Source organism: Phyllobates terribilis, unplaced genomic scaffold (genome assembly GCF_046119375.1).
Source record: "Phyllobates terribilis strain yellow unplaced genomic scaffold, ASM4611937v1 Scaffold_1__5_contigs__length_1240528914, whole genome shotgun sequence".
Lineage (NCBI taxonomy): Eukaryota > Metazoa > Chordata > Amphibia > Anura > Dendrobatidae > Phyllobates > Phyllobates terribilis.
The window spans coordinates 280,800,198-280,823,371 of NW_027362761.1; the positions used below are offsets into that span (position 1 = coordinate 280,800,198).

The 23,174-nt window shown below is 46.0% G+C and overlaps 1 protein-coding gene across 1 annotated transcript in view; it reads left to right on the forward strand.

Moving 5' to 3' along the window:
• Nucleotides 1-23,174, forward strand: part of SEZ6L (seizure related 6 homolog like) — a 779,891-nt gene that overhangs the window by 575,312 nt on the left and 181,405 nt on the right. Inside the window, exon 7 of the mRNA XM_073672981.1 lies at nucleotides 2,296-2,461. Within this exon, the coding sequence (XP_073529082.1) occupies nucleotides 2,296-2,461 (166 nt within the window). The remainder of the gene's footprint in view (nucleotides 1-2,295; nucleotides 2,462-23,174) is intronic.

The following is a 23,174-nucleotide window of genomic DNA, read 5'->3' on the forward strand; positions in this document are numbered from 1 at the left end:
GCAGAGCTTATGCAGAGCCCCTGCTCTCTGTCACTTCTGCTCAGACTTCTCTGCACTGAACTAAGATGGTGCCCACCTTTTATACTCCCTTCTCAATGCACCCAGGAACTGCTTCCTCCCTGCTCCTGCACTACAGGGTTCCCCTTCCTCGGTGTTCCCTCCCCCCACTCCAGCCAGGGACAGGGACTGTCGTGCCCATTTCAGGGACATATTGGTCGCCCTGCCCCATGGCAATGTGGTGTAATGAATGCAGGTGTCGGGGTCCTGATCCACACTCCATCCTTACTTGAGAGTGAGATATCACACCTCTGGGTGAGGTGCAATACCTCTGTAGCAACCGAGCCCTCGGGGTGCTACAGTTCCAATCATCTTCAGCCTAGGTGACGTATTGCGATACAGGGCCGTGACTTTGGCTATAAAAGGGTCCCCTAGACCCCTACCCCAAGCTTTTTAAGAGAATAATATATGGCGTGCCAGGAGACTCTATGGAATGCTTTCTCAGCATCCAACGAGAGTATCTAATTACAAATTTTTAACTGCATCTAGCCCAGGAAATACTTTGTGCCTAGTAGCAGTGTCTGCTAGTCAGCTGATTATCCCAGCTGTTAAGCAAGCTACACCACCTGTAGTTTGAACACTTCATTTTTTCAAAGGAAATGCTTCGGGACCCCGGGATATTCAGTGAAGAGCATCAGGAGGCACCCCAAGGCATAGGGGTTGGGACTGGCGGTAGGACGCCTTGCGGTGGACCGCCGAGCTCGATCCTTATAAAAGCTTTTTAACTGCAGCAGCTTTAGTGGACGCTACTGGAGCTGGAATTAGGCGGCTGCTGGCATGAGACTTGCCCTCCATTAGATCCTTGTAAAATGATTTAAAGTGTATTCATTCAAATTAGAGAGACAATTTAAATTAAAAAGCTTAGACCTGCCTCCACCACAGGGGGGCTCGCTCGACCCACCAGCGGACAGGCACCAGTATTGTTAGAGGGGGGCTGGCCGTCAGGGTCCACCGCAGCTCTGACACAAACCCGGCGACACGGAGGTCGCACGGGCAGGAACAGACTGGCCGTGTCGGCTTCGCACTTTTTCGGTTTTAGAAGGGCATGACATGCCTATATCTGTGTCTCCCCCTCCTTTTACTCCTCCACCTCTTTTCTTTTCGCATGACTATATGTACTTGTCACTTTTCTATGTGTTAGTTGTGTCTTCTGAGCAGTTTATCTGCTTTTGGACACCTTTGAAGGTGTTTTCTATGTGTTTCTATGTGTTTTTGTTTACCTGCCATTGGTTTTAACGGTGTTTGAAGGTGTTCGACGAACAGTTCGGCGAACATACGGGTGTTCGACGAACCGAACCGAACTCGAATACTACGGAGGTGGCTCAACACTAGTATCTACCATACATTATTTCTTCATATAAGAATATGTAAAAATAAAACACAGAAGTTACTGACTATTTTCATATTCATCCACATTAATCGAAGCCAATTTTTTAGATAGATGATGAGAAAGCTTGTTGGCTTGTTGAATATGTCTAAGAAAATAAATTACCATAAAAACACATTTCAGAAAAAAATTACTGTGCCTGTATTAAAATACAGATGCCTTTCTAAAACTGCAGTTTTTCTAACTACAAAGGCATTAAAATCTGAAAAAAGACAAGGTCAAATTAATTAAGTGCTTAAAGGTGAAAAATAATGCAAAGACGTACAATTATAACACATATTTAGGTTATATACACAGTATTTCATCTACAATATATAGGTCTCTGTTCATACTGATTGCATACTTACAGAATCCATGATTCATCCTACATGACATATCCTTTATATTATGGATGGCGCGATAGATTATTTATCAGGAAGAATAAGGAAGCAGACGAGAATATTCCGCCTATTGGGAGGAGTGAGCAGCCACAGCCCTGGCTTCCCGTTAATGTTCAATACGTCCGAAGGTGGGGACCGTGACGCCGGCGCTGTTTGTGCACAGGGCTTGTGTGATTTAACATCCTCGCGTGAGCTCCGGGTATGCGTGTACCTACACCGCTGGAACGGCGTCGGCAGCAGAGTGTTTTTATTTTAACGATATCAAACATGGGGAATGAGAAGGAGTTGTTCTAGCAGTGGACAACCCCTTTAAAAATTGTAACTAAAAAAGGTCCATATCTCTGGAGCCATATGGCGGGTTTAAGAAAACGGGATTCTCAGGGGAGCAGTGAGAATAAAATAAGAGCAATAACTGATCGCTTTAGAAATGGTTACAGGTCCTCTTTAATGTCTCTTTATGTCTTTCTTTAGCTCCTTGTGGAGGAAGAGTTCAAAATGCCACTGTTGGAAGAGTTCTGTCCCCAAATTTCCCAAGCAACTACAGCAACAATCTTTTTTGTGCATGGACAATAGATGCTCCAGGAGGACAGAAATTACATCTGCATTTTGAGAAGTTCATTTTGACTGAAAAAGACAGGTAATTATTATAAGATTAAATGTTGTTCCAACATTATAGTATATTTTCTTAATTTTGTGCAACCACTAGATAGACATATTAGTTTTTTAATATAGTGGAGATAAACCACATTCCATTAATTCTTTCACTCACTCATGTAATCCCAAAATCCAACTTTACAAATGTCTCTTGTAAAGGTGAAGAAGATGGCTAACACCCCCTCTGAAGACCCCTGTTGTTTATTGTGTGCAAATTGTATTTTATTGCATGTTTTATCCTCCTGGAGGCTGCTGTTCCTGTTAGTCAGAAGTCACAGGGTTAATTGTAGGGCTGGCCCATAGTTGGGGAGGAGTAATGGGGACTAGTTTGTGAATTCCTGGTTTTATAGTAAGTCTGGAGTTGAGAGTGAGCTTGAGGAAATAAAGGATACCCTCAGAGAAAGGCTATCATCACTGGGTGTGTGTTTGGAAATAACAGATCGGTGAGGGAGGAAGTTAATCAACAAGCAATCCTACAGTAACCCAAGTTTCCTCTTGGCATGGAAAGTTGGTGCACTTAATCTGGGAGAGTTAAAGAAGGTCACAGTGTTAGTCAGGCCTGGAGATCAGCGTGAAAGAATACAAGATCAGCCAGGCTGGGGCACGGCAGTAAGGTGGTAGGTAGTGAAGGCTCCCTTACACAGCTCACAAGAGAGCAGCTAGGGTACAGTGGCACAGTGTGGCGGGCCACTGGGGAGGTGCCAGATGTTGCAGAAGGGCCAGCTGGGGTGTGTAGTCTCCCTGGCAGCAGATAATGATGTCATGGTAGCTGAAGTGGGTCGCTTCCTTCGTGTCCACAACAATTTCAAAAGCAGAGGTGGCACTTGTGGATGGTATAGGACCCCCCGGGGGCACTCCTGTAGCGGTGGTGTCTGGGTGCAGGTTTTGGAGCGCCTTGTGATGTTTGTGAAATCTGAAGTAGCCAGACATGCAGGAGAACTTGTAACCATAACAATTTTACTGAAGGAGGTAACCAGGTACAGTCTCTCTTACAGGCAAAATTCACAGTATATTGTGCATATGAAAGTAATGGTTTTCTCTGCATGAGACAAGCATTGTTATGGCCTCTCAGGGCGGCTGAAGCAGAGTTCTCTTCACTTGCTAGTACAGGAAATGCTATGTGCAGTCCAAGAAATATTACACTGATGGAGGGACCTTCACAGATTGGCTCTCTGTGGAAACACACTAAAGTGTGGATGTACTGACAGTTTTTATCCCACCGTTCCCTCTTGCAGGGGGTAGGTTTAAGCAAAGTCGGTGGCGTGGAAGCTACGTGGATCTGGTCCTGGCTAGAAGCGATCAGGATAACCAGAGAGCAGGAGAGTCCATGTACAGCTTTCTCTCTCCTGACTGGAAGACACTTCACTCTTTTTGTGAAGGAGATTATGTGAGGAAAAATGTCCTCTCAGCATAGACTGGCAGAGAATAATATCTCTCCTAGATCTTCCTTAGGCAGCAGGAGCTGCCCACAACTGGTCTGTACCAGTGTTCAGTCAGTGTGTCCTGAGCTGAGAGACTCCTCCCAGCCATTGCTATGGCAGCTTGTTGTGTAGAGATTAATCATTACTTCATATACACACATTGGCCAGCAGATGGCAAGAAAGTACAATTTACAAGTCAATGTATTATATCCCCTAACTCAGTACACATAATGGAACAAATCTACTACCACACTACAACTGTCTCATTTAGCCATAGTAGAATGGGTACTGGGATACCACAACAGTGTAACACAGTGACCCATGTGTCCCTGTACCGGGAAGATGGAGGCCCCCAGCATAACCTGTCATACATCTGTAATGTCTCTCATAAGTAATGTGCTGCCGTCTAAAACCAAGAAGAGTGTGCCTCTGTATTGTGCAGAAGAAAAAGCCAAGCATTGTTCATGCTACCCTTTGTGTATATGTTTTACTCTCAGTAAACAAGATTTTATTTTTGAAAAGCCGTCTGGATTCTTCATCGGGAAGGTAAAAGGGTCCGGTGCCGCAGAAATGGTTCCAGAACTGAACCTGAAGGTGTCTGTAACAGTAACACAACTGCACGTGCACAACCAGGGACCCCTATGTAAGATGTTTAAGGGAACGGAAATAGATGTCAGCCAGTTTCTCCCTTACACCTGAATTAGCATAGTTGGCAGGATGTGGTTTGCCTGCTGGAAGAATTTGGGGAAGAAAAGACTCGTGGCACGAACGAGATGGTGGCCACCCAGTGACCCCTATGATAGGTGTTTAAGGGCGAGGAAATAGATGTCAGACAAATTACCCCTTGACATCCGGTACACTTTAAGTCCTTGATGCAGTTGTGCAGGATTAAAAAACTTAGCAGCTTGTGTGAGATAGTACAATGCCAGAAAAAAATGAAAAGGTGCGGAGCTGTAAGAAAAAGTGCAGACAGAATGTTATAGGGTCACACAGAAAAAACTGCCAATATGGTACCTGCTTCTCAGGAATCACTCTAGTCATTGGCTAAAGCTGAACCTCACTTCCTGATCTGCCTAATCCCAGCATGTGCTGTCATATTGCTACCTTCATTTATACAGTTCAGTAACATGCAGATGTCATTGATCTCAAAGCCCTAAAGTCTAAATCGAACTTTAGAAGAACCTTGAAAAGACTAAAGTAAAATAATTAGTTTTTACATTATGATTTTTATTATAAGAGTTTATATAGTCAGTATACAGTAGATAACTAAATGCTAGCTTCCTATTATTAAAATAAAGCATTTAAAGGGTTTGTCCACTTTATTTTTATTTTAACAAATGTGTTGGAGATAGGATTTTGTGGTACTTACTCATCTATAGGTATTATAGGTTCTCCTCCTGTATTTATTAGTGCAGCTTTCCTCACAGACTGCACATCTCTTCAGTTCTGAAAGTATTGATCGAGGGGAATGTTACCAGACTTGTCTATCCGCTTCCTCCAATAGAAAAACAATGTACATGGGAAAGTTATTTTTGAATTTGAGGAGACTGATGGAGAGTAGTGATGAGCGAGCATACTAGCAAGTACTCGGTACTCGCCCGAGCATCTTAGTACTCGAGATGCTGGGAGCGCGCCGAGTACTTGCGAGATACTCAGTCGGATGCTCGGGTCCCCTCCTTGCATGTTTGGCTCTCTTTAAAACGCCAATCAACATGCAGGGATTGCCTGCCACTCAATGTAATGCTTCAGCCATGGTGGTTGTGGCATTACAGTGATTCACTGGTTGCACAGCGTCATCAGGTCTATATCAGACCTGGCACCGCCATGCTCGTCATAGTCACTCCAGAATCGGGCAGAGTAGGGAGAGGTGCTGCTGAGCTAGGGAGAGATTTGCTTGTGTATTAGGTAGTGTAGGGAGAAAAACCGTACATTACACATATCCATCTTAACAAACAGTCCTTCTGAGGACTAATCCATCTGCATAGATATCAGGCAGGCAGTATATATAGGCAGGCAGTGTATATAGCAGACTGCAGTGCATATAGCACAAGAGGCTCCATTTCAATTCTGCCTTCTGCTGCTGTTAGATATTTCTAGACAAAGGCCCAGGTCTCAGGGGCCAGGAAGACTTTTTTTTTGGATCTTAATCCTCATTATTTGCTTAAAAAGCAATCCAGAGAACACCGTTTTCTGCGCCATTGGCTTGTTGGCACTGCAGAATACAGCCAGGTCCTTTCCATATTACTACGCTAAAAATCCAGCTATTCAAAACTGTGTTTTCTCCGTCACAGGGATCACATATAAGTTTTCAGAAAATACTGCCATTTATGGCCTCCATTCAAATTTTTTTTCACTGTGTCAGCAAAGTTTTTTGACACTGGTTTGCTGTTCAAAATAGTTACCTACAGGCCATGTATTTAAAACTGTGTTTTCTCCGTCACACCGATCACATATATGTTTTCAGAAAATACTGCCATTTCTGGCCTCCATTAAAAATTTGTTTCAGTGTGTCAGTGAAGCAATTGACACCAGTTTGCTGTTCAAAATAGTTACCTACAGGCCAGGTATTTAAAACTGTGTTTTCTCTGTCACCGGGATCACATATACGTTTTCTGAAAATACTTCCATTTTTGGCCTCCATTCAAATTTTTTTCCACTGTGTCAGCAAAGTTTTTGACACCAGATTGCTGTTCAAAATAGTTACCTACAGGCCAGGTATTTAAAACTGTGTTTTCTCTGTCACACGGATCACAAATACGTTTTCAGAAAATACTGCCATTTTTGGCCTCCATTCAGATTTTTTTTCACTGTGTCAGCAAAGTTTTTGACACCGGTTTGCTGTTCAAAATAGTTACCTACAGGCCAGGTATTTAAAACTGTGTTTTCTCCGTCACACCGATCACATATACGTTTTCAGAAAATACTGCCATTTCTGGCCTCCATTAAAAATTTGTTTCAGTGTGTCAGTGAAGCAATTGACACCAGTTTGCTGTTCAAAATAGTTACATACAGGCCTGGTATTTAAAACTGTGTTTTCTCCGTCACACCGATCACATATATGTTTTCAGAAAATACTGCCATTTTCAGCCTCCATTCAAATTTTTTTTCACTGTGTCAGCAAAGTTTTTGACACCGGTTTGCTGTTCAAAATAGTTACCTACAGGCCAGGTATTTAAAACTGTGTTTTCTCCATCACACGGATCACATATACGTTTTCAGAAAATACTGCCATTTCTGGCCTCCATTAAAAATTTGTTTCAGAGTGTCAGTGAAGCAATTGACACCAGTTTGCTGTTCAAAATAGTTACCTACAGGCCAGGTATTTAAAACTGTGGTTTCTCCATCACACGGATCACATATAAGTTCGCTCCAAATTCAGTTATTTGTAGTGAGAATGGAAGATATTGTCCTCCATTTAAAATGGGCAAGGCACGTGGCAAGGACGGGGAACTGGACGTGTTGGTGATGGTGCATGCAGAGGCCGAGAACAAGGCCGTGGGCAAGCTGGAATTGTGCCACAACAAACACCCACATCTTCTCGTCCGACCTTCCTGTCCCAATTCCTAGGGGACCGCAGCACACCACTATTGAACCCAGAGCAGTGTCAAAAGGTTGTTGGTTGGATAGCGGATAATGCTTCCAGTCACTTAGCCACCACCACAACCTCCACTCTGTCTTCCACACGGTCAAGTCTCAGTAGCCGTGAGTCTGGACCGCATATTCCTCACCCTGATCCTCCTTCCTCCCACCATGCCAAGTGCCCGGAGACAACTGATCCCACACTTGGCCACTCTGAAGAGCTGTTCACTTTTCCATTTATAGATTCGGGCCTCTCGCCCGGTCCACTTGAAGCGGGGCAAGAGGAGATCGCATGTAGCAATGCCCAAATATTTGAGCAGCCACGGTTACACGAAGGCGACGGTGGAAAAGTGTCACAAGAGGTGGACGATGATGAGACACAATTTCCAGAAAGTCAGGAGGAGGACCAGGGTGTGGAAGTGGAAGAAGAGGTGGTGGATAATATAGTAACTGACCCAACCTGACAGGAGGACATGCAGAGCAAGGACAGCAGCACACAGGGGGATGGAGGCAGAGCACCCCAACAGGCAGGAAGAAGCAATGTGGTGGCCACAGATAGAAGGCAGGCAACAGTTCCTCGTAACACCAACACGAAAGTAGTTGCCAGTACAACTGTTAGGTCTTCCCGAGTCTGGTTGTTTTTTAAAGACTCTGCTAATAACCCCAATAAAGCCATTTGCACCACCTGCCAGTCCAGCATCAGCAGGGGTGGCAAAACGACCAGCCTGACCACCACCAGCATGATCAGGCACATGGCAGCGAAGCATCCGACTTTGTGGGTCGAACCCCAGGGTCCAGGAAAAGTGTCTGCGAGTGGCACCATTGCTTCTTCCGCTGTTGTGCATGCAAGCCAATCCCCTGTCCATGGTGCATGCGAATATGCCTCCTGCCCTGCACCTGTCGTTGCACACTCTCAAGTAGCAGCATCAGGAAGCACGTCCACGTTCTTGTCCCAGCGCAGCGTTCAGTTGTCCATACCCCAGTCCTTGGAACACAAGCGCAAATACACAGTCAATGCCCCACAGGCCACACTACTAAATTCTCACATTTCACGACTGCTTGCGCTCGAAATGTTGCCTTTTAGGCTCGTGGAGACGGAAGCATTCCGCAACCTGATTGCGACGGCCGTCTCTCGGTACTTGGTCCCCAGCCGCCACTATTTCTCCTGGTGTGCCATCCCCGAATTACACAACCATGTGTCCCAAAACATTAGCCATGCCCTCAACAGTGCAGTTACCGGGAAAGTCCACCTAACCATGGACACGTGGACAAGTGCTTGTGGGCAGGGATGGTACATCTCGCTGACGGCATACTGGGTTAACATAATGGAAACCGGGACCCAGTCGGTCCTTGGGACGGAACACGTAATCCCGACACCAAGGATTGCGGACCCTAGGTCAATCAGGGTTGCCCCCACGGTCTACAGCTCCTGCACCTCATCCTCCTCAGCCTCCTCCTTTTCTTCAGCTTCCATCTCCGAAATGACCACATCAGTCACAAGCTGGAAGCACTGCAGCACTGCCTCAGCCAAGAGGCAACAGGCTGTGCTGAAGCTAATATACTTAGGTGACAAACCGCACAATGCTGAAGAGTTGTGGACAGCTCTGAAAGAGCAGGCAGACCTGTGGCTCACACCGCTGAACCTACAGCCAGGCATGGTCGTGTGTGACAATGGCCGGAACCTGGTGGCGGCTCTGAGGCGAGGCGAGCTCACACACGTACCATGCTTGGCCCATGTGCTTAACCTTGTGGTTCAGCGGTTTCTCAAATCCTACCCGGAGCTGCCAGATCTGCTTGTTAAAGTACGCCGCCTGTGTGCCCATTTTAGAAAGTCACCTACAGCTTCCGCCGCCCTTGGCGTGTTTCAGCAGCGTTTGCAGCTTCCGGCTCACAGACTGGTGTGTGATGTCCCCATGCATTGGAACTCTACACTGCAGATGTTGGGAAGGATTTGTGAGCAGAAGAGGGCAGTTGTTGAGTACCAGCATCAACAAGGCCGTCGGTATTCAGTTCAGACTCCACACTTCCTAATAATGGGAACATTTTTTTATGAGGCCCTCCTCCACGTCTTTTCCAAGGGGCATTGGAGTGCCTCCCAATTTTTAGCAGCCCTTGCATTCACTGCATAGGCAAACACAATGGGAGACCCACTTCCTAATAAAGGGAACATTGTCTTCAGGAGGCCCTCTGACCTCCACGTCTCTTCCAAGGGGCATTGGAGTGCCTCCAAATTTTTGGCAACCCTTGCATTCACTGCATAGGCAAACACAATGGGAGACCTACTTCCTAATAATGGGAACATTGTTTTCAGGAGGCCCTCCTCAAAAGTCTCTTCAAAGGGGTATTGGGGTGCATCCAAATTTTCAAAGTGGTATTGGGGTGCGTCCAAATCTTGGGCAGCCCTGCCACTCACTGCATATGCAATAACAGTATAGGAGACCCACTCTTTAGTAATGGGAACAATAAAACATAGCCGGCTGATGGCTCTCTAAGAATAGTGAGGGCCGACTGCTGGCCCTTTAAGAATAGTAAAGGCCACCTGATGGCCCTATAAAAATAGGCTTTGTGACTTTCAGAGTCCCTCCATAAATGAAACACAATGTGTCTGATGATATCTCACACACCACATGGCTTGATAAGGTTGTAAAATGTTAAAATGACATTTCCTGGTGAATACATTTGTCACAGTTGAAAGCAATGCAAAAGTGAAAAAATGCATCAAAAACACTACGTGTGAACATATCCCAAGGTGTGGAGGAGCATTTTTGTTTTTGGTTAGTTATTTTGCTTTATATACAAGTCATTACCCTTGAAAGGATGTTCCTTAACATATTTCCCAGGAAAATCCATTTTGGTTTCGTTTTGGTATGTTTTATTGTGAGTCCGTAAAAGTGGCGTAATACCTCTGACAACGGTGTTGACCAAAGTGACCTGGCAGTCAGAAATGCATCCAGGGGTCTTCCCCATGTTGTCCCATGTCATTTGAGCACTGTTCCCATCGATTTGGGCAATTTTTAGGTCCTCTGCAGACCGCCGGGGGGAGCCGCCTGAAAAATGCTCGAGTTTCCCATAGACTTACATTGGGCTCGTTGCTCGGGTCGAGCACCCGAGTATTCCAATGTGCTCGACCCGAGCATCGAGCACCCGAGCATTTTAGTGCTCGCCCATCACTAATAGAGAGGTCTGCTCACATGCTCCTCCATCGGCAACCATTTTGAGAACAGGAGTGCTGTGCAGGCTATGAGGAAGACTGCAATGACAAGTATGAGAAGAGAACTTGTAATACTTAAATGCCACGTATAAAGATAAACTGGCCAACTCCTTTTAAATGAAGATTAGTGTGCATTTATAGAGATTTTCACTATACTCAAGAGAAAAGCTGCTACTAGTATATGTAGTTGCACCTTTTTTAGGAAGCATATCTAATATATAATGTAACGGGTCTGGGAGGTGGAACTTCTGAGCAACTATACAAGGGGGCAGTCCTTGTAAGGAAGCGGGTGGCTCCCAGGGAAGGCGGGCAGGTAGTCACGGCTAGTGACGGGGACAGTCTCTGGGTAGAAGGGCAGGAGGTCACGGCAAGTGACGGGGACAGTCTCTAGACAGGCGGGTGGTCACGGCAAGTGGCGGCAGAGCCTCCAGGTAGGCTAGCAGGAAGGTAGCAGGTGGACGCTCCCAGGTGAGCGGGCAAGAGTCTCTGGACAGGCAGGAGGTCACAGCACGTGACGGCGGAGCCTCCAGGTAGGCTAGCAGGCAGGTAGCAGGTGACCACTCCCAGGTTAGCGGGCAAGAGTCTCTGGACAGGCAGGTGGTCACAGCACGTGACGGCGGAGCCTCCAGGTAGGCTAGCAGACAGGTAGTAGGTGAGCGCTCCCAGGTGAGCGGGCAGGCTGGTCCATAGACAGACTGACAGGTGTCAGAAGGCAGACCGTCGGACCACAGGCTTGCAAGCAGGTAAGCTGATATCCGGCAGGTATCAAGCAGGAATCTGGCAGGTGACTGGCAGGTAACAAGCAGGAAACTGGCAGGTGACTGGCAGGTAACTGGTAATGGGACCTGAGGGCTGAAGCAGAGTGAAGGCTTTGCAACAACATTGCTCGGGCACCTCCATTTTGGAGGAGGTGCCTTATATATGGGAGGTCCTCCGGCAATTGGCCGGGGACTCCTTAGGACGGCGCGCGCGGTCCCTTTAAGAGAGAGGGAGCGCTCGCGCGCGCGCCCTAAGCACACTGCCGGGGAAGGAGCGCGTGCCGGAAGCAGCGGGGAGAGAAGCGCTGGAGGACGCCGCGCCTGGAGCGGGGAGGTGAGAGGGACGGCATCTCTGCCTAGTACGGGGCAGAGACGCCGATGCTACAGTACCCCCCCCCTTTAGGCCCCCTCTTTTTTTGGCCAGAAAGAAATTTTTCAAGGAGAAGCGGGGCGTTGATGTTCTCCCTCAGGACCAAACCCCCTCCAATCCACCAAAAAAAAGGTTTTTCCTCTTACCCTCTTGGAGGCCAGAATACTCTCTACCTCAAAGACGTCATCAGCGGAAGCCGGAGCAGGAGGGGCACCTGGATTATTGGAAAAAGAGTTAAAGACAACGGGTTTGAGGAGAGATACGTGGAAGGAGTTGGGAATCCGTAGGGTGGCCGGGAGTTTTAATTTGTAGGCCACAGGGTTAATTTGCCTGAGGACTTCGAAGGGACCGATGAATCGAGGGCCCAACTTGAAGGAGGGTACTTTGAGCCGTACATGTTTGGACGAGAGCCAAACCTTGTCTCCCAGATGGAATTGAGGCGGATCCAGACGTCTCTTATCAGCATATCTCTTCATCCTCTCAGAGGACAGAAGAAGAGCGAACCTGGTACTCTCCCAAATAGTAGAAAATTCGCTGACAAGAGACTCCGCAGCAGGGTTGTCCACAGAAACGGAGACAGGAAGTGGAATCCGGGGATGTTGGCCACCGACTATAAAGAACGGGGATTTGGAAGAGGATTCGCTCTCATGGTTATTGTAAGAGAACTCGGCCCATGGTAAGAGATCCACCCAGTCCGAATGGTGTGCATTAACGAAGTGCCGGAGGTAACTGGTCAGGATCTGATTGATCCGCTCCACTTGACCATTGGACTGTGGGTGGCAAGCGGAGGAGAAGTCCAGGGTGATGTCAAGCAGCTTACATGTGGCTCTCCAGAAGCATGAGGTGAACTGAACCCCACGATCCGACACGATGTGGAGGGGCAGGCCATGGAGACGGAAGATGTGGCGGATAAAGTCTTTAGCCAGCTCGGGTGCAGATGGGAGACCAGGCAGGGGAATGAAGTGGGCCATCTTAGAAAAGCGGACAACCCAAATGACTGTACAACCGGCAGAAAAAGGAAGATCGGTGATAAAGTCCATAGCATTGTGCTGCCAAGGAGCAGCAGGTACGGGAAGGGGCAGGAGATGGCCGGCTGGAAGATGTCTGGGAACTTTGTTAAGGGCACAGGATGAGCAGGGCGCCACGAAGTCTACCACGTCCTTACGCAGGGTAGGCCACCAGTAATGCCGGGTAATGAGTTGGAAGTAGAGATGAGCGTTGTTCTACTCGAACTGTTCGCCAATCTCAAATTCGAGCTGTTTTGGGCGGTGTTCGAGCCGTTCGGCGAACACGAACAATTTGAGAAAAATTCGGCTGTTCGAGGTTATGTTCGATAACTGTTCGTGCACCAAAATCATAACTGGATTTTTTCTCAGTAATGATGAAAATTAATGTTAATACGCAGTTTGAGTGTACAGTGGGGTGGGGGGAGGGGCAGGGGATGGATCTCTGCAGGAACAATGAAGATCTCCATTTTTTTTTCTCTTTCCCGCATTTGCAGTGGGGAGGTGCAATCTGTCAGCCTATCAGCAGCGCACACACGGAGCGAAGTGCTTTTTTTCACACAAGCAAGGGCATGTGTCATTGGCAGTGTATGTCACATGTCCTTGCCCTATAAGACCAAGCCATTTTCCCCGTCGCCACCATTTTCTCACTGCTGCAGCTGCGTGTTAGATGGCACCGCTGTTGCTGTGTGCGCTATACCTTGTTAATTTCAAGCCAATTTTCGCACAAATCTACAGATAGCTTGGGAGTAGGGAATAGTTGTGATTGCAGTCCTTTTAAGGACTAGGTTAAAGCATTTCCTACGACTTTTATCAGGCAGGTCTGTGCTCTTAAATAGATAGATTGTGGGAGTAAAGACTAATTGTAATTGGAGTCCTTTTCAGGACTAGGTTACATCAGTTCCTATCAGTTTTTGCCAGGCAGGTCTGTGCCAGTGCTGTGCAAGTTTTTTTCACAGCATTTGGCTGAATCTAGCAAAGCTAATCCTTTTTGGCCTATTGCAGAGTGTGTTAGTCAGTGGAGTAGCCTATCTGTGTTGCAAGATATACCACCTGTGTATAGAATACCAATTTTTTTACTGCACCTAGTGAAGTAAAATCTTTTGGGCATAGCATCATTCTATTAGTCCATCTATACTGACCTCCATCAGGTTGCAAATTGAATATAATTTTTTTCTGCATCTAGCTCTGAAAAAATATTGGGCTTCTAGCTGTGTGTGGGACTTGTTCTATTAATCCATCTATACAGACCTCCATCAGGTTGCAAACTGAATATATTTTTTTCTGCATCTACCTCTGAAAAAATATTGGGCTTCTAGCTGTGTGTGGGACTTGTTCTATTAATCCATCTATACAGACCTCCATCAGGTTGCAAACTGAATATATTTTTTCCTGCATCTACCTCTGAAAAAATATTGGGCTTCTAGCTGTGTGTGGGACTTGTTGTATTAGTCCATCTATACTGACCTCCATCAGGTTGCAAACTGAATATATTTTTTTCTGCATCTACCTCTGAAAAAATATTGGGCTTCTAGCTGTGTGTGGGACTTGTTCTATTAATCCATCTATACAGACCTCCATCAGGTTGCAAACTGAATATATTTTTTTCTGCATCTAGCTCTGAAAAAATATTGGGCTTCTAGCTGTGTGTGGGACTTGTTCTATTAATCCATCTATACAGACCTCCATCAGGTTGCAAACTGAATATATTTTTTTCTGCATCTACCTCTGAAAAAATATTGGGCTTCTAGCTGTGTGTGGGACTTGTTCTATTAATCCATCTATACAGACCTCCATCAGGTTGCAAACTGAATATATTTTTTTCTGCATCTAGCTCTGAAAAAATTTTGGGCTTCTAGCTGTGTGTGGGACTTGTTCTATTAATCCATCTATACAGACCTCCATCAGGTTGCAAACTGAATATATTTTTTTTCTGCATCTACCTCTGAAAAAATATTGGGCTTCTAGCTGTGTGTGGGACTTGTTGTATTAGTCCATCTATACTGACCTCCATCAGGTTGCAAACTGAATACATTTTTTTCTGCATCTACCTCTGAAAAAATATTGGGCTTCTAGCTGTGTGTGGGACTTGTTCTATTAATCCATCTATACAGACCTCCATCAGGTTGCAAACTGAATATATTTTTTTCTGCATCTACCTCTGAAAAAATATTGGGCTTCTAGCTGTGTGTGGGACTTGTTCTATTAATCCATCTATACAGACCTCCATCAGCTTGCAAACTGAATATATTTTTTTCTGCATCTACCTCTGAAAAAATATTGGGCTTCTAGCTGTGTGTGGGACTTGTTGTATTAGTCCATCTATACTGACCTCCATCAGGTTGCAAACTGAATATATTTTTTTCTGCATCTACCTCTGAAAAAATATTGGGCTTCTAGCTGTGTGTGGGACTTGTTGTATTAGTCCATCTATACTGACCTCCATCAGGTTGCAAACTGAATATATTTTTTTCTGCATCTACCTCTGAAAAAATATTGGGCTTCTAGCTGTGTGTGGGACTTGTTCTATTAATCCATCTATACAGACCTCCATCAGGTTGCAAACTGAATATATTTTTTTCTGCATCTAGCTCTGAAAAAATATTGGGCTTCTAGCTGTGTGTGGGACTTGTTCTATTAATCCATCTATACAGACCTCCATCAGGTTGCAAACTGAATATATTTTTTTCTGCATCTACCTCTGAAAAAATATTGGGCTTCTAGCTGTGTGTGGGACTTGTTCTATTAATCCATCTATACAGACCTCCATCAGGTTGCAAACTGAATATATTTTTTTCTGCATCTAGCTCTGAAAAAATATTGGGCTTCTAGCTGTGTGTGGGACTTGTTCTATTAATCCATCTATACAGACCTCCATCAGGTTGCAAACTGAATATATTTTTTTCTGCATCTACCTCTGAAAAAATATTGGGCTTCTAGCTGTGTGTGGGACTTGTTCTATTAATCCATCTATACAGACCTCCATCAGGTTGCAAACTGAATATATTTTTTTCTGCATCTAGCTCTGAAAAAATATTGGGCTTCTAGGTGTGTGTGGGACTTGTTCTATTAATCCATCTATACAGACCTCCATCAGGTTGCAAACTGAATATATTTTTTTCTGCATCTACCTCTGAAAAAATATTGGGCTTCTAGCTGTGTGTGGGACTTGTTCTATTAATCCATCTATACAGACCTCCATCAGGTTGCAAACTGAATATATTTTTTTCTGCATCTACCTCTGAAAAAATATTGGGCTTCTAGCTGTGTGTGGGACTTGTTCTATTAATCCATCTATACAGACCTCCATCAGGTTGCAAACTGAATATATTTTTTTCTGCATCTAGCTCTGAAAAAATATTGGGCTTCTAGCTGTGTGTGGGACTTGTTCTATTAATCCATCTATACAGACCTCCATCAGGTTGCAAACTGAATATATTTTTTTTCTGCATCTACCTCTGAAAAAATATTGGGCTTCTAGCTGTGTGTGGGACTTGTATTAGTCCATCTATACTGACCTCCATCAGGTTGCAAACTGAATATATTTTTTTCTGCATCTACCTCTGAAAAAATATAGGGGTTCTAGCTGTGTGTGGGACTTGTTCTATTAATCCATCTATACAGACCTCCATCAGGTTGCAAACTGAATATATTTTTTTCTGCATCTACCTCTGAAAAAATATTGGGCTTCTAGCTGTGTGTGGGACTTGTTCTATTAATCCATCTATACAGACCTCCATCAGGTTGCAAACTGAATATATTTTTTTCTGCATCTACCTCTGAAAAAATATTGGGCTTCTAGCTGTGTGTGGGACTTGTTGTATTAGTCCATCTATACTGACCTCCATCAGGTTGCAAACTGAATATATTTTTTTCTGCATCTACCTCTGAAAAAATATTGGGCTTCTAGCTGTGTGTGGGACTTGTTCTATTAATCCATCTATACAGACCTCCATCAGGTTGCAAATTGAATATAATTTTTTTCTGCATCTAACCCAGCCAATAGTTTTGGCCTAATACCACAGTTTGGCCACTCAGCTCTGCTCGGTTCCCATCCATTGTTTTTTTGTGCAAACAACTCCAGAGTTGTGAATTAGTTAACCACCAAAATGAGTGGAAAAAGGCCTGCTGCTGGTGGAAAGGGGAATAGGCGTGTTGGGAAGGGGAAAAAAGGTTGTGTCCGTGGGGTAGGTGCTAAAGCAACAGTAACATCTGCAGAAGAAAGACCATCTTCCAGCCAAACTAAAATGTCTACTTCTTTTAGCGGACAATGTGATAAGATCCCTTTCTTACGGCCACGCCAATCGCTACAAATTCCAGATGAGGCACAAAAACAGCAGGTGCTTCAACGGATATCAAGTGCTCCTTTAAGTGGGTGTCACGCTATCTCTGTATACTGGAGGTAGGGGGCCTAAGCTGACCCTAAGCTGGGGCCCTGACTAGTCCCTCAACCTGGAGGTACTGTTAAAGGTACAGAGGTCCAGCCGCCAGCGTAACCCCTACCTCCTGAGGATCCCTGCACCTAAGTAATCTAGTCCTGAGAAGGACCCCGATCACAACAAAAGGGGACAAGTAATAATATGCCCACACACAGTACTTAGACGAACGAGACAGTACAAGGGAAAAACCAAAACCACCTTGCATACAACAACTACACAACTACAACAGAGGGAACACCAACGGGAAACGAGATAAATGATAAAGCGAGGAAGGGAAAAAACACTCCAAATACACTCCAAATACACTTATCTCAGAAACTCCAAACACCACGATCCGCTCTGTTAGTCTGAATGAAATGCTTTCACCGACACTTCCCAAACAGACCAGCAGGCATTTGAAGGAGTCTCACTACAGCAGTATTGATTGCAGCTGGGCGAGGCTGGACCTCGTCTAGCACAGAGAGAGAGAGAATTAACTCCCTCACTGCCGAAAAACACAAAGCACCAACAAGTCAGCTGCGAGAAGTCAGGCTGTGTACTCGTGACGATCTTCGTGGCGACACACCCGTGACAGTGGGCTCTCCTCCACATCAACTTCAACATCACAAATACTCCAGTCCTCAAAGGTGTCACCCCAATCGCATTTGCTTCCTCACAGCTCCCAAATCTCCAGCTGCCCGTCTGAGTATGAGGTAGAACAGATGGTTGAGTCTGCAGAGCTGTTTACTCATACTATAGCCTGGGAATCAGAGGTCGACTCCAGCACTTCTGTGAATCCAGACGAGGAAATGATCTGCACTGATGCCCAGAATCTTTATGAGTCGGATCCAGGACCAGACGCAGAAGGTTCTGACCATAATGACCCTCATTCCCAAACTGTAACTCCTGTTGGTGGAGACAATGAGGAAGACGATGATGAGACTCAAATACCTGATTGGAGCGACAACTTTAGTTTTTTGTCAGGGCAGGAACAGGTTGGCTCTGAGGACGACGGGTGTGATAACGCACAGGGTGATGATGATGAGGTTGGAGATCCCACTTACTGTCAACCCACAGTCAGCCAAGAGATGAGGTCAGCAGAGGAGGTGGAGAAAGATGCTAGTGACGACGAGGTCAGGTTGCGCCTTCCTGGACAGAGACGTAGTACTGGAAGCACGTCAACAGCTGCATCCTCAAACACAACTCTGCCTCTCACCACAAGTCGTGGTGGCTCTTCAGGTCGCATGGGTGCTAAGCCTTGCATAGCCTGGGCATTTTTTCAGATCGATAAAGATGACCCAACTCGTGTTATCTGTAACATTTGTCAGCAAAAGCTAAGTAGAGGCCAAAAAATACATAGTTTGAGTACTTCATGCATGAACCGGCACATGGACATGAAGCATAAGTTGCAGTGGGAAGCTCAGTGTGCTACAATGCGGCCTAGCCGGCCGGGCCAACCACCGTCTGCCATATCTTGTGCATCCGCGGCCTCTTCATCCTCTGTGACTGGGGGGACAGCAGTCACACCTGTTTTGGGGCGCAGACCTGCCACCTCTTTACCCGCAACAGCCAGCGTGATTGGCAGGTCATCATTTTCTTTGGAGGTGGTAACACCAGCTGGTGTTGAGCGCTGTCCGACATCGATAGCACCACCTTTGGATCAAGGCAACCTAACATGTCCGCCTGCATCTTCCTCACAGACCGGCAGTTTGCCAGGGAAACCCTTATCAACCCCGTCTAAGCACAATAGCCAGCCCTCGGTCCCTCAGATGTGGACAAGTAAAAGACCATTTCCTCCTAGCCATGAGAAAGCTAAGAGGTTGAATTTCACCATCTGCAAGCTCTTGGCTACAGAAATGCTGCCTTTCCGCCTGGTGGACACAGAGGATTTTCGAGATCTTATGTCCGTCGCAGTGCCCCAGTACTAGATGCCCAGTCGGCACTACTTCTCAAAGAAAGGTGTGCCTGCGCTCCACCAGCATGTCGCACACAACATCACCGCTTCTTTGAGAAACTCTGTGTGTGACAGGGTGCATTTCACCACAGACACTTGGACGAGTAGGCATGGACAGGGGCGTTACATGTCGCTGACTGGGCACTGGGTAACTATGGTGACAGCAGGACAAGGGGCTGCTGTCCAAGTCTTGCCGTCCCCACGAGTTGTGCGTCAATCCTCTTTATGTCAAAGTTCCTCCACTGCTTCTGCCTCCTCAACCTCCTCTCGGTCTTCCACCTGCACCCAAAGCCTGTCTGGTCATGCCACAAGCTTTCTAACTGCGCAGAAGGGATCCTGCACACCTCCTTACTATGCTGGCAGTAGGGCTCAACGTCATCAGGCGGTTTTTACATTGAAATGTCTGGGAAATGTGAGTCACATAGCTGAGGAGTTGTGGTCAGCTCTGGAGAACCAATTTCATGAATGGTTGTCTCCACTGGACCTGAAACCAGGGAAGGCCATGTGCGACAATGCTGCAAACCTGGGTGCGGCCCTTCGCCGGGGCAATGTCACACACGTGCCTTGTATGGCTCACGTGTTGAACCTGGTTGTCCAGCAATTTTTAGCCCACTATCCCAGACTAGATGGCCTTCTGCAGAGGGCACGGTCGCTGTGTGCTCACTTCCGCCGTTCGCATCCCGCAGCTCAGCGACTTACATCTCTACAGAAGTCGTTGGGCCTGCCACTTCACCGGCTAAAATGCGATGTGCCTACCTGGTGGAATTCAACTCTGCACATGTTGCAGCGACTGTGGCAGCACCGACAAGCCCTGGTGCAATACGTTCTGACGTATAGCCTGGGCCAACGAGATTCAGAGGTGGGGCAAATCACGCTGGAGGAGTGGTCTCAGATCAGGGACCTATGCACCCTTCTGCACAGTTTTGAAATGGCGACGAAGATGTTTAGTGCTGACGATGCCATTATCAGCATGACTATTCCGGTGATTTACATGCTGGAGCACATGTTAAACAGAATTCGGAGTCAGGTGGTGGCACAAGAGGAGGTGGAGGAAGTAGAGGAGGAGGAGTTGTATGCGGAAGGGCTAACATCTGCAAGGTCCAGACGGTCGGCAGCACCAAGGCGGCAGGCATGTGAGGGTGGGGGAGATGGTTTTACCAGGGCGCATGGTAGCAGCCAAACTAGTGAGGAAGGTGCAGGAGCCCAGGAAGAAGTGGAGGACGAACTGATGGAAGACTCATCAGATGAGGGAGACCTTGATCACATTTCTGTTGTGCGAGGTTGGGGGGAGAGGACAGAGGAAGGAAGCATGATTGTTACCTCGCCACCAACACAACAGGGACTTGGTGCTCCTGGATGCGCAACACACATGAGTGCCTTCTTGCTGCACTACCTGCAACATGACCCTCGAATTGTGAGAATTAGAAATAATCCTGACTACTGGGTTGCCACACTGTTAGATCCCCGGTACAAAAGTAAATTTGCAGAAATTATTCCTGCCATAGAAAGGGATGCACGCATGCAGGAGTATCAGCAGAGACTGTTGCAGAATCTTACATGTGCTTTTCCACAAAATACCAGTGGTGCACGTAGTGAATCTCACAGTTCCAACTTGCCAACCGTGGGACCGTCAAGTGTTCAGCACTCAAACCGTAACAGAACCACAGTATCTGCTGGTAACATCAATTTTGCGGAATCATTTCACCACTTTTTTAGCCCATCCTTTGCAAGGCCACAGGAGACAAGAAGTCTGACACAAAGTCAACGCCTAGAGACGATGGTACAGGAGTATCTCCAAGTAAATATTGAAGCCACGACTGTGTCACTGGACCCTTGCTCTTTTTGGGCTTCCAATCTGGATAAATGGCCGGAGCTAGCCACTTACGCCTTGGAGATCTTGTCATGCCCCGCAGCCAGCGTTCTGTCTGAACGTGTGTTCAGCGCTGCTGGTGGTGTGCTGACAGATAAGCGCACGCGGCTCTCCACTGATAATGTAGACAGACTCACGTTCATAAAGATGAACAAATCATGGATCCGAAACGACTTTTCTACCCCTGTGTCATCCTGGGGAGAGTAAAAGCTTGATGATTGGTTAAAATCACCCTACCAACCGTTTTAAGCTTTCAAATTACTAATCATGTTTATCTGTATCTTGGCTGGAAAATAATTTGGGCTTTGTAGCACTGTGCAGCACTGATTCTATTAGGCCATCTATAATAAGCTCCACCAGATTTAAAATTACTAATCATGTTTATCTGTATCTTGACTGGAAAATAATTTGGGCTTTGTAGCAGTGTGCAGCACTGATCCTATTAGGCTATCTATACTAAAGCTTCACCAGATTTAAAATTAATAATAATTTTTAGCTGCATCTAGCCCGGAAAATAATTTTGGGGCTCCGAGATGCGCAAGACACATAAGTGCCTTCTTGCTGCACTACCTGCAGCATGACCCTCATATTGTCAGAATTCGAAGTAATCATGACTACTGGGTTGCCACACTCTTAGATCCCCCAAACTTTTCGATCAACCTTTTCATTTTAATAAAGACCAAAAAAATGGTCATTTTTGAAATTATAAGCATTAGCAAGTTGTTAGAAACTGAAATCAAACAGTTTTCAACTCAAAACTTTATTCTAGGTGATGTTACATTTTCACATAGAACCCCTTGTTCGAAAGGAGCTTCTGAACTCTCTCGTCCATTGAATTTGTCAGGTTTTGGATGGTTTCTGCTTCAATTGTTTTGCATGAGGACAGAATACCCTCCCAGAGCTGTTGCTTAGATGTGAACTGCCTCCCGCCATCATAGACACTACTTTTAATGATGCTCCAAAGGTTCTGAATGGGGTACAGGTCAGGGGAGCATGGGGGTCACACCATAAGTTTGTCCCCTTTTATGCCCATATCAGCCAGAGATGCAGATGTTTTATGTGCAGCATGAGATGGTGCATTATCATGCAGAAAATGATCTTGCTGTGAAATACACGGTTCTTCTTCTTGAACCATGGCAGGAAGTGCTGTTTGAGAAAATCCACATACATTATGGAGTTCATCTTTAGCGCCTTCAGGGATCCTAAAGGGGCCGACAATCTCTCTCCCCATGATTCCAGCCCAAAACATTACTCCACCTCCTCCTTGTTGGCGCTGTAGCCGTGTTTGCGTGGGGTGTCCATCAACCAGCCATCCTCCACTCCATCCATCTGGACCATCGAGCGCTGCACGGCACTCATCCGTGAACAAAACAGTTTTGAAATCAGTCTTCATGTAATGTTTGGCCCACTGGAGCCGTTTCTGCTTGTGTGAAGTGGATAGAGGAGGTCGACAGGATGGCGTATGCACAGCTGCAAACCTCTGAAGGATCCTGCATCTTGTTGTTCGGGGGACGTTGGAGACACAAGCAGCTTCAAAAACTTGTCTGCTGCTATGACAAGGCTTTTTTGCCGCTGCTCTTTCAACCTGACGTAATTGCCTGTAGGAAAGAGTCCTCAATTTGCCCTTATCAGCACGCACACGTGTGTACTGTGAATCAGCTACATACTTCTTGATTGCCAAGACACTTCATCCTGATCATCGCACAATGTTGATTGTAGTCATGCCTTGACCTAAACACTCCACAATTTGTTGCTTCTCAGCAGCCGACACATCCTTTTTCTTTCCCATTTTGGCAGAAAATGTAGGCTGCTTAATAATGTGAGACAACCTTCTTAAGTAGTCTTGCCTTTCATTGGACACACCTGCCAAACTAATTAGCACAGGTGTCTGCAATTGCTTACAGTGATATAAAGAGCCCTGACACACATCACCATCAATGAGTTTAACTGACAAACAAACAAATTCTTCCCTTATCACTCCTAAACACTTTTTGCATAATAATTTGAAACGCAGTGTACATGTGCTTTTCCACAAAACACCAGTGGTTCACGTAGTGAATCTTACAGTTCTAACTTGCCAACCGTGGTCTGTATGGAGTTGTTCAATAAAG